Here is a 10858-nt window from a genome sequence, read left to right as displayed (position 1 = left end):
CTTTGGTAGTTCGTTCAAATGAAGAGGAAAAACACAAGCCTGGATGATATAATGGAACACAGAATGGAAAACATATATTGAAAATGACAAAGAAATTATGTTTCCATCACACAAACTTAAACTTAATCGTTTAATTTTTGCTCTACCAAAAACAGAGATTTTCCTTTTGACTTTTATTTGAAATGTCTACAGCTGTTTACAACGTCATTAATAAAATTTAAAATTTTACTATATATTTTTATGATAATTTTTCTTTTAGAAACGATTTACTTTTTTTTCTACACGTTTTTAGTTTGATATTTTGAAAAATTGAGACGGTGGAATGATCAATTTGACTAATATTAAGGTTTAGATGGACTTTAAGAAAAATTGTAGGAATGATAAGAGATATGGCAACTTTTGAAAAATGGCAAAACTACATTTTCTTTTAGTAAATAGTATTTTTTGCCCTTGTTAGAATTTCACTGGAATTTTAACAAATTCGAGAACACAGCTGGAGAGAGCAGCTACTGAGTACTCCCAATCCCAAGTTTAGGAATCACAAAACAGATATGAAGGAATAACATGAACAAGCATTAGATCCACTTTAACTGACAAAATTGCATCAATTCACCAAATGTTTACAAGGTTTAAAAGAAAATAATGGGAATCATTTGATGTCAAGAAGAAAAATTGATCCTATTTGAACTCAATTGCTTATTTTTGCTTTACAGTTGTAACGAAATATAACAATACAAAAGGGAAGCAAACCATCTTCGCTGGATTTTAGAAAGTGATCATAACCTTCATATACCAAACAGTGGGCAACAGAAGAAATCAAGACTTTTATGCTTCCTGCTTTTGTTCAACTTCTGGTATCACAGTCTCTTGCAAGTCTATTCGATCTGAACCAAAATGGAAAGTGCTTGTTAAACATGTAATACAACCCAAAGCTCCCTCAGCTTACAAGTTTATTTTTTTTCTAAAGAAAAAGGGGAGATTCAGGAGAAGAATGCCATACCCAACAACGAAACTAGAGATGGTGATTTTGATGACGTGTTTGAATGTATATCTGTACCTGCAAAATTAAAGTTCTGTTTAATATTCTAAAATTCTAATAGTGAAAGTATAATCCTTCGATTACCAAACTTGATCATAGATAAGCTAGTTAAAATATTAAACATCTGTTCCAAAAGTATATTCCAATCTTCTTCTTCACATCGCTAAATTTGAAAAGAAATATCAGAGATCAGATTTAGAGTACTGTGTTTATATGGATCGAGATATCCTTTAAATGATAGCGTCATATATTGTTCAGCTAACAAGCTTAAGAATATGTGAAGAGGAAGTGATTTAAAGAAATGACATTGTATTGTTCAATGTACCTGTAGTCTCAAGTGATTTGACGTTTGATTTCTTAAAAGTAAATCCAATGAAATTGGTATCCTTCGAAGTAAGCATCTGTAAAGAAAAAACGATGTTGAAGGAAAGTGCCAATGGCATAAAATGAACAATCAAGCAATAGTGAGCAGCTCAAGGAATAATAGGAAGTGAAGGTATACAACTTTCAAATATACCCACCGGCCAAATTTCATATTATCAATAGCGCTACAGCAAATTGTTACACAACAAATTTGAATCAAACAATTTGTATATCATCTTAGAATTTAGTTAGGGATTTATAGAAAAGTTATAAGAAATGAAGAGTTTCAAAATTTTGAATAAGCCACCGAAGTCCCCTCATTTAAAATCCAAGAGAAACATACAAGTTATGAAAGTACCCTACACTTACAACAGCCGGTAGAGTCCAAGGCACCAAGTGACAAGCTAACACACACAAACAACCCGCTTATGAATTTTAAAGGAAACACCATTCCACTATCATTCTAGCTGGAAGAGTATGTTATTACCTTCCTCCAAGGTCCAACAGTTGGCATTTCTGAGGGAGGGTCTTGAACCTGTTATTGGGGGAGGAAAAGGAGAAGAATTTTAGTACAACAAACTCAGAGCAAAAGAGTAAGAAGGAATAAAGGTGGCAAGGGGAAGGACTTCAAAGTTCATCTCTACACCTCAATGGAGGTTGAAAAAATTATGTAAAGATAAGGAACAAATTTCACAGTATCTGTAAATTATGACAAATGATGGCACATAAACCAATTACAGACTCACACTATGACTACTTGTAAATAGTAGCATTATGAACACCTAGATACGTTATGGTTCAGTAATAATTCTTCAATATTTGGTATGGAGTTTCCAAAGAAATAAACAGGAAATGCACGTTAGGAGCTAGAAAGTGAAAGGGTCGGATTTAAGTAACCAACAGCAGAAATGTAGGTTTAAATGGAGTAAATTTAGGTGTGGTCCAAGGAAAGAACTATAAATATATAAATGAATAGAAGCATTAAAAAATCTAAAGAGATCACAAAATTTGACACAAACAAACTATCAATCGGGTGCAAGGTTTAGTGTCATGCTCACTTCAGGAAACTTCTCAAAGTTCTGAGTGTCTAGTTCTCCAGTGACAGTTGGTTTGTATGCAGCTTCCATTTCATACAGCTTATCCCACTGAATGCCTTTGAACCATGGATGTGACTGTAAGAACAATTAATTAGATGAACATGACCTGCTAAAAATGAAAGGTGACAACAGAACAACAGTTCACTTCCAGAAGCATTTGGAACTGCGTTGTATAGCTGTAGACTGTAGTAACTATTTATTTATATTTTCCTGTTCAATTGGAGAAAACTCAATGGGCGGCTTTATTTGTCCTTTGTAATAGAATAAATAAAAGCTATGATTTTCTATCCTTGACAAAGTTAAAAGGAAATATTTTCTTTCATGAGGCTTACCTTTATTTCTTCTACTCCTCTTGTTCCCAACCTTGTTTCAACATCACAAAGCAAGTGGCTGATCAGGTCCTTAGCTTCCTCCGAGATTTTTGGGTCCTCGGGAAATTTCAGGCAAGTTCTCCAATTTATTATCTGAAAGAGATCCACACGAAGGACTTAATAAATTATAAACCAGAAACAAATAGTCAAGATACTGAGCAGATTTTACCTTACGGAAAGTCATCCTTGGATCATCAGAACAAAAAGGAGGATAACCAGCCAGCATCTCATACATAATTGCCCCCAATGACCACCAATCACACTCCATTCCGTATCCTTTCTTAAGGAGTACTTCAGGTGCCATATAATCCAGAGTCCCAACAGTTGAAAAGGCCTGCAGACATAATGACGTAATTACTAATCTGATAGTCAAGTTTGAGCAGAGAAAGAAATGCTAAGAAATAGTAGAACAGATGCTAAATCCAATACCAATGCACGGCGATTACGCTTCCACTGCTGAATTTGTTCTTTTGGCATCATCCAATGGGATCCATTAGAGTCAGACTGACTTTGACCTTCATTTTTGCACTGCTGGGCGGTTAGGTCTTCATCATTCAAAAGTATATTTGAATACTTATCATCCAGAGGCTTGCACAAGCCAAAATCTGAAAGCTTGAGATGGCCATTTTTATCTAGTATCAGGTTATCTGGTTTTATATCCCTGCAAGTGAAGTACTGTTTAAGTAAGAGTAAGGTCCAGTATACACTTGAATAAAGAAGCATGTAGTGGTCTGAAACCCAGGAAGAGGAATGACTCTAGGAGCAAACTGTTGGGCAGTTTACAGAGGATGACTACAACTTCCATTTTGAGGACCTATTTTCTACATTTTTCTTATTTTTCCTGTAATACAGTTTTTACACATTAAGAAAACAGGTGAGCAGATCTACAGAGAAAGAAAGAAAGATATAAGGGATTACCTATGTATATAATTGTGCTGATGAATTGAATGAATAGCTAAAATGCTCTCTGCTATGTAAAACCGAGCAACATCCTCTGACAGAATGTCTTCTCTCATTAGCAATGTCATAATGTCACCACCAGGTAAATACTCCATAATAAGGTACAAGAATTCAGAATCTTGAAAAGAATAAAAGAGTTTTACAATGCACCGACTATCAACCTCTGCAAGTAAATTCCTCTCAGATCGAACATGCTCAACCTGGAACGTGTTAAAAGAAAAAAATAACGCTCCATAAGATTTCTTTTTTACTTTTCTTTTTGCATAGAAAAGGATAGATACTTCCTTCGTATGATGAAATATACAAAAGATAGGAACCCATCAAAAATTGGAAATTACAAAAAGGCTTCCATACACTAGAAATGTTAGGGTCCTAATAATTTATGAAATAAATTCCAAACTCATGAGCAAGTTCATTTCTTCTTAATATCCAGTAGCCACCGATACGTATAAACATTGAAAGATCTGCAGTGGTGTTGCAGTGGCTAAAAATCTATTTCATATTCTTGATGGTCTAATTCTGTCTATAATCTCATCAAAAAATCTCACGTTAAAGCCAAGTAACAAGTATATTAAATTACCGCGCTCAATTATCTAATTCTTCATGTGGACAAGCTGATAATACTATTATTGCACTATTAGGAAGTCAACGCAAAGGCATTTCTTGAGGAGAGGTGTATGTTCGACAGAGTACAGTTACAAGTTCATAACATTCCAAATTCACCTGCCCACGGCTAAGCATCTCTGATTTCTTCAGCTTCTTCATGGCAAAAATTTCCCCAGTTCCTTTTGCACGACACAATCTAACCTGCATAGACATCATAAATAAGAAATATACCACAAAATTATTAGGGCAATTCTGTACCAATTTTAGTAGAACTGAATCTTTAAGCTTAATAAACAAGCAAATGAGCAATTGTCCTATATTCAAGCACAATGAAAATAGTTCAAGTTCCTACAGATAGAATTTTCTTATACCTCGCCGAATGCACCTTTGCCAATAACTGTTAATTGTTCAAAGTCATCGATTCCAACTTTACGTCTTTGCAGTCTCATAAATTCTGTTTCTCTGCGTTCCAAGTTCCTCAACATCTCTTCTTGTTCTTCAACCGACATCTGCGCTTCTTGCGCTCGTCGTTGAAGCGTTCTCCGTCTGGATAAATTCATAAAGTTTAGCCAATAATTTCGGAATAATTCCAATACGAAACCGACATTTTCCACAATTTTCCTCTCAAAGTCTCCACAAAAATTCACAGCAGAACATAAAACAGAACTTGAAATTAAAATTAAAATCACGGACACGATCACTAAAAGAAACATCATACCTATCTTTGCGATCCTGAAGACCTTGGAGATAGTTCTTGTAATGATTCTCAATAAACTGTTTAGCAGCAGCGGCTTTCTGCCGTGTCACCGGAGACGAAACAGAGACATCAGGACCTAAATCAAAAGCGTTCCGATCCGGCTTCAAGTTCACAGCTCCAAGCCTCACAGTCCCATCACCACCGTCCATTTTTCTCCCCCTTTGATCAAAAACCAACTTCAATTAAACCGTTAAGCTCCCCATTAGACCAAAAACCTCGGAATCTATACAAGTAGAAGAAGCTTCTTTCTGGGGAACCTGAAGAAAGCGAAAGAGAAGGAGATCTGGGGGGGAAGAACTAGGAAGCAAGAGACGAAGAGAGTAAAAAAAAATGAAGTATGAACTGGCACACAGAATATATATACACATATATATGGATTGCAAGGCTGTCGTATATATTTATAGGATTCGGGTGGTGGGGTTTTGGAAATGAGATTTAAAACAAAATTTCTTTTCTAGGGAATTGAGTGGGATCTACGCCATCGTTTTCGTCAGAAATTTTACTGGAATCTTTGGAGCATTGTAATCATTTCAAACTTTTAGACACCCAAAAAAACAATGAATGAAAAATCAGAAATGGAAGAGGAAGGGGAAGAATTGGGGAATAAGAAAAAGAAAAAGGCACAGTAAAGCCATATTTGTCGGCGGAGATCTATACAAATGGAAGCCTAAAACGTGGGGATCAGAATGATGTAAGGAGCCACGCGCCGTCAGAAGAGGGGGGTTTGGCGTATGGTGATTGGTGGGTGGGGATGACGCGACGTCAATGAAAATGGGTGTTGAAACTGATAAGAGAGGGACAGGTGGAACTTGCGTGGGTCCCTCCCGGGTTTGAGAACCAAAGACTTTCTTCTAATTTCTTCCTACAATGTATACTTACCAAATAATACACTTTGGATCAAATTTCAAGTATTTGATTTTTTCAACATTATTTGTCTCCATATATACTTTATTGATTCAATAACCCACACGTAGAAATCAACATCACCTTCTTTTTACAAAAAAGTAATTAATAATAATTAAAAAATTGAAGATAGAAATGGATAGTCTTCTTAGGAAGTGTAAATCGGAAAATGGGATTTGGGTTTAGTGGCCGGGTGTTGTTTGATCCAGCCCAAACTGCGCAAGATGAGACGACCGGCGGTAAATAGAAGAGCTCCAAGCGCAATCGAACCGGAAATCAGGAATAAACCGGCGAAGGGTTCGGGTCCTAAAGCCGAGCCGTCCGGGTCATTATCGTTCAAAGAACAGTTGAAAGTAGATAGTAATGTGGACTCCAAGTCTGGCATTTCTCTTCTTTCTGTAAGCTCTGCGATGGACGCCGATATGTCCACCGTTAGGGGTGACCCTTTCGGAAATGCCTGTCACCAAACCATATAACATTCATTACATTAACTCACTTTTCTTTTTTTCTTTTTTTCTTTTTTTCATATAAACTTTACCTAAATTACTATAAAGGTTGAGGGAGAGATATATAATTAAGCGTGTACATACAAAACCCATGCCGACGAGCTTGAAGATGGTAGCTTTGGTGTACTGTTTGCAATGTTTAGCAAGGAACACTTTAGCATGAGCACCCGAAAAGAATGCTGCTTGAATCTCTCCCTTTTCCAATGCGTCTGGGAACATATCTACTGATGGTATTTGCTTTATTTTCTCTTGAGGAATTAACAACACTTGTGTCAAAAATCTCACCATTACTGAGTTTTTGTTGCAACCCACTGTGGCATTTTTTAGCTTTAGCGTTTCAATGTCTAAAAACCATGGTTGAGACCTCGAGATTGTCATCATCGACGATAGACTCGCTGTGAAACTTGCTGTTATTATCAGAATTGCAAATAACCATGGCCCCAACACCATTCGAGCCAACCCGTTTTTCACTGGTTCTCCTGTGAACATATATACGTCAGTTATTGGAAGTTAAGTATTGGTATAATTACTAAATTTACTCTAATATAACTTAGCAGGAGTTTGAGAGTATATTGAATGAAATGAATTGATGATAACTTACTATGGACGTAAAAGATGACGGAAACGGAGAACCATAACATGTTACCAATTCCTTTCAATGCTTCGTTGTGTTTACGTTCAATGAGCCATATGGAAGAAGATATAAAAACATGCATGGAAAGCATAATGAGCCACATTTTGGCAGTGAAAGCTTTCATGAAAAGCCACAGTTTTGTCCATTTCAGTGCCTTCTCTTTCACTATCATTACTGCTGCATTATCCAAATATGGCTCCGAAAAATCCACATACTTAAATCGGTCAGCAAATATCCCAAAATCTCCCGCTGCCCCATCAAACTCCTGCAATATTCGTTTTCCAATAACAGAAGTACTTTATTAGTACACCATAAAAAACCAAGTCTATTTATCATTTTCAAATAGAAAATTGTCATGATTTTTTTTGAAAATATTGGTAAAAAGTTACACAATAAAACAAGAAATTAAAGATAGAATATATGTATATAGGTTTTAATACAACAGAATTCATACCTTAGTTCTTAAAGTTCTTTACTAATAACAATCTATAATCGATAATTTTGTGGTTTTAATATAACAGAATTCAGACCCTAGACCCTAGTTCTTAAAGTCCTTTACTAATAACAATCTATAATTGATAATTTTGCTATATTTGAAAATCTTTAAAAAAACACTGTTATAAATTTATTAGTTATTAGTATTAGAGTGTCGTTATCTATTATCATTACCACACATATAACATATATGAAAAACTAATAATTAAGGTTTACCTTGGTATAAACTTTTTTGAGCAAATCGTCATAGGAGCCATTGAAGGGGATGAAATCATACGGTAAGAAGTAAGGTAAATTGCTTACAACTGCTTCAAATACGCTAATGGAGTAGCCAGAAACATGAGGTCCATCTGTGTGATTGTAATTCACGCTTACAAATTCTTTGAAAGCTGCTGTTGTTGGAACTCCAATCTTCAATGCTTTCTCTCCGTAGCTAAAGTCCCATCCTTTCGGCACCGTTTTTGCATTACCTACCTCATTTACAAAATTAGATTGTTATCTTCATCTTTCATTTTAAGTCGTCGTTTGAATAAGCTATCAACTTTTGTTTCAACTCGTTGAATAGAAACAACTGAAAATAAAATTTGAAAGTATTTCAAAATTTATTCCAGGTGGTTGTAAAATACTTCTACTTTTTGAAATGTTAGAAGGTAACCAAACAACAAGATAAAAACACAAGAAACTTGACCCAGAGTCCTTATAATATCTCAATTAACGTACCTATCAAATCACTGATTGAATGAGGGTATAATGTTTTTTTTTTAAATTAGAAATTTAGAAGAAGAATTAAAACTTTATTGTTTTAGATGAGACCTAATAATTGTCATGTCACATGTATTACATTATCATCAATCAATTTTAGTATTCATCTAAACAAAAAGTATAATTGAAAAATGTTAGAACTTAATTAAAAAAACTGAATTCAAACTCTGAATCTAAGAACACTCCAATGTTACCCACTTAAAATATATATTTAGCATTAGTTTATAATAATTATTTAGTTGTTAATTCTTATGCAAATAATGGCATTATGCTTTTTCTATAGGAATATGCCTCTTCAAATCATCCAATGATGCATGTATATATTAAACATTTCTAAAGATTCTATTTTAAAGAGATGTTTAAGGGTATATATATATATACACTAACCTGGCCAATTGACTAAGCTGGAAAAATCCATCGATTCATTTCTTGAACCTGTATTATTGATCTCCTCAAAAAATCCAAACTTAGGTGACCAAAATGCAATCTCTTTATAGCTTCTCCCAATAACATTAATGATTTGGAAAGTAGGTAAATTTGACAATATGCAATTCTTAAAGCTCACCACCCCACTCAAACCTTCAGTTTTACTTCTCAAAACTTTTTTAGGCCACTCTTTAATTCTTCGATTAGGGTTTCCTTTCGATACAATTTCATCCAAGGCAGTGGCAATGGCCCAATATGCATCATAAGCTCTAAGTGCAAAGATACTTGGATCACCTTGTCCTTCATCCTCAGGGAATTTAGACATATAATTCCTTCTAAATTTAGTCCTAAATTTTTTAAAAGAATCTTCAGTTTCTTCAAAGTAAATCTTGCACCCAATAACACCTTGCAAATTATTGAAAGTAGATGAATATAAGGAATCAACAAGATTTGCTATCTCACCCCCAACAATCCATGCATAACCATTTGTCATCATTTTTAGTTTTTTGGCTTTTTCGAAGAGAAGGGTAGCTAATTCCACTGAAGATTGTACCAAAACAAAAACCCTATTGCTATTAATGCTAAGATTCATCAGTTTTTGTTCAATTAAAGGCTCAGGATCTAGTAAAGAGAAAGCAAGATGGTTTTCGATTTTTGAATAGACATCTCCAAGAGAATTGGAGAGGAGGTTTAAAATGGCCATATTGGTGGGGAACCCATTCTTTTGTTCGTAAATCACAGTGACTCTTTTCCACTGGAAATTGCCAATTGTAGCTGCAATGCATTGCATTTCGTGGGCGATATCGTTAGATATTTGAATGAACGGCGGCCGAGGGGGCTGGTTTGGTGGCAGCGGCGGCGGTACTAAGGAAGCTAAAGATAACGATACAATAGGGATGTTCATGGAGGTTTTATTAAGTTCGAAGATTAAAGATACCTCCTCCATTGTCAATGTTGCAAACATAGCTTTCACTTCCTTGTTGCTAATTAAATCCAAACCTGTTACAATTATTATTATAAAGTTGTTAAATTTAAGTTAAATTATACTCTAAATAAATCACATGTTATGACAGTTTCTTGACTTTGAAAAAGATTTATTTTAAATTTTAATCTTATACTTTGGAATCTATTAAAAAATATATACTTTTGAATGTTGAAATGTTTCAATATATGTGTATATCTTTTCTATTTACACCATAATTTTTGCACAAGCATCAGTTGCATTTTAATTTATGTGAATGTTTAAACTTTAAATTGTGTTTTTCAATTGTTTTGTTGGTTTTCATTTTATTTCAACGAAAAAAAAACTCTCTAAGGAAATATTTTTCAAACAAATTTTAAAATTTTTGGAAATATAAACAACACGAGATATGATAGAGATCAAAAGCCTTTGACGAACTAAACTTGTGAGAAAACATCACATATTTACAACAAACAAAGATTATATTGAAACAAATTTCAAAATTAAAGAGCAAAACCGAAACCTAATAAAATCTAGCTAGGGACATAGGTTACATTTTGAGTTCATGTAATGTTATATTTTCTCTCAAATTAATTTCAATATAAACAAGTGAGAGCGATCGAACTTACTCGTGGCGGTTGTTTGAGCGGAGTTCTCAGGCGAATCCAGAAGGAGGAGCTCCACCTTATAACATGAAGTGAAGATATAATCTTTGACAGCCATTTGAATGGCAATTATATGTTCTCTTCCAACCCTTGAGCTATTATCAGCAATAACTCCGACGTTGAGAACTGTTTTCGGTTCATCAGAAGAGCATTGGAAGTTGGCATCTTTTTTAGAGGATGAACCATTGAGCAAGAGAAACCCTAAGAAACAGAAGAACCAAAGTTTGGTAAACATAATTTTTAACAATTGAAGATGCATGAGGCAAATTGATCTACACACATGAGTACAGAAGAAGGGAAGGGAAGAAGCCTT

At 34.6% G+C, this 10858-nt stretch overlaps 1 protein-coding gene across 1 annotated transcript; it reads right to left on the bottom strand.

Moving 5' to 3' along the window:
- Positions 1–552: 552 nt before the first annotated feature.
- LOC101222805 (serine/threonine-protein kinase tricorner) lies at positions 553–5805 on the bottom strand. The gene is made up of 12 exons (XM_004142816.3): positions 5155–5805; positions 4808–4982; positions 4554–4637; positions 3789–4030; positions 3300–3531; positions 3040–3204; positions 2832–2963; positions 2461–2574; positions 1890–1937; positions 1365–1440; positions 1001–1057; positions 553–884 (listed from the first exon to the last, which is right to left on the bottom strand). The coding sequence occupies exons 1-12, from the start codon at positions 5340–5342 to the stop codon at positions 826–828; spliced, it is 1572 nt and encodes a 523-aa protein (XP_004142864.1). The 5' UTR covers positions 5343–5805; the 3' UTR covers positions 553–825.
- Between the last annotated feature and the right edge of the window lie 5053 nt (positions 5806–10858).

This window comes from Cucumis sativus, chromosome 2 (assembly GCF_000004075.3).
Source record: "Cucumis sativus cultivar 9930 chromosome 2, Cucumber_9930_V3, whole genome shotgun sequence".
In the NCBI taxonomy this organism is placed as follows: domain Eukaryota; kingdom Viridiplantae; phylum Streptophyta; class Magnoliopsida; order Cucurbitales; family Cucurbitaceae; genus Cucumis; species Cucumis sativus.
Note: the sequence above shows the minus strand (reverse complement) of the source record. Positions and strands in the feature narration are given on the sequence as shown.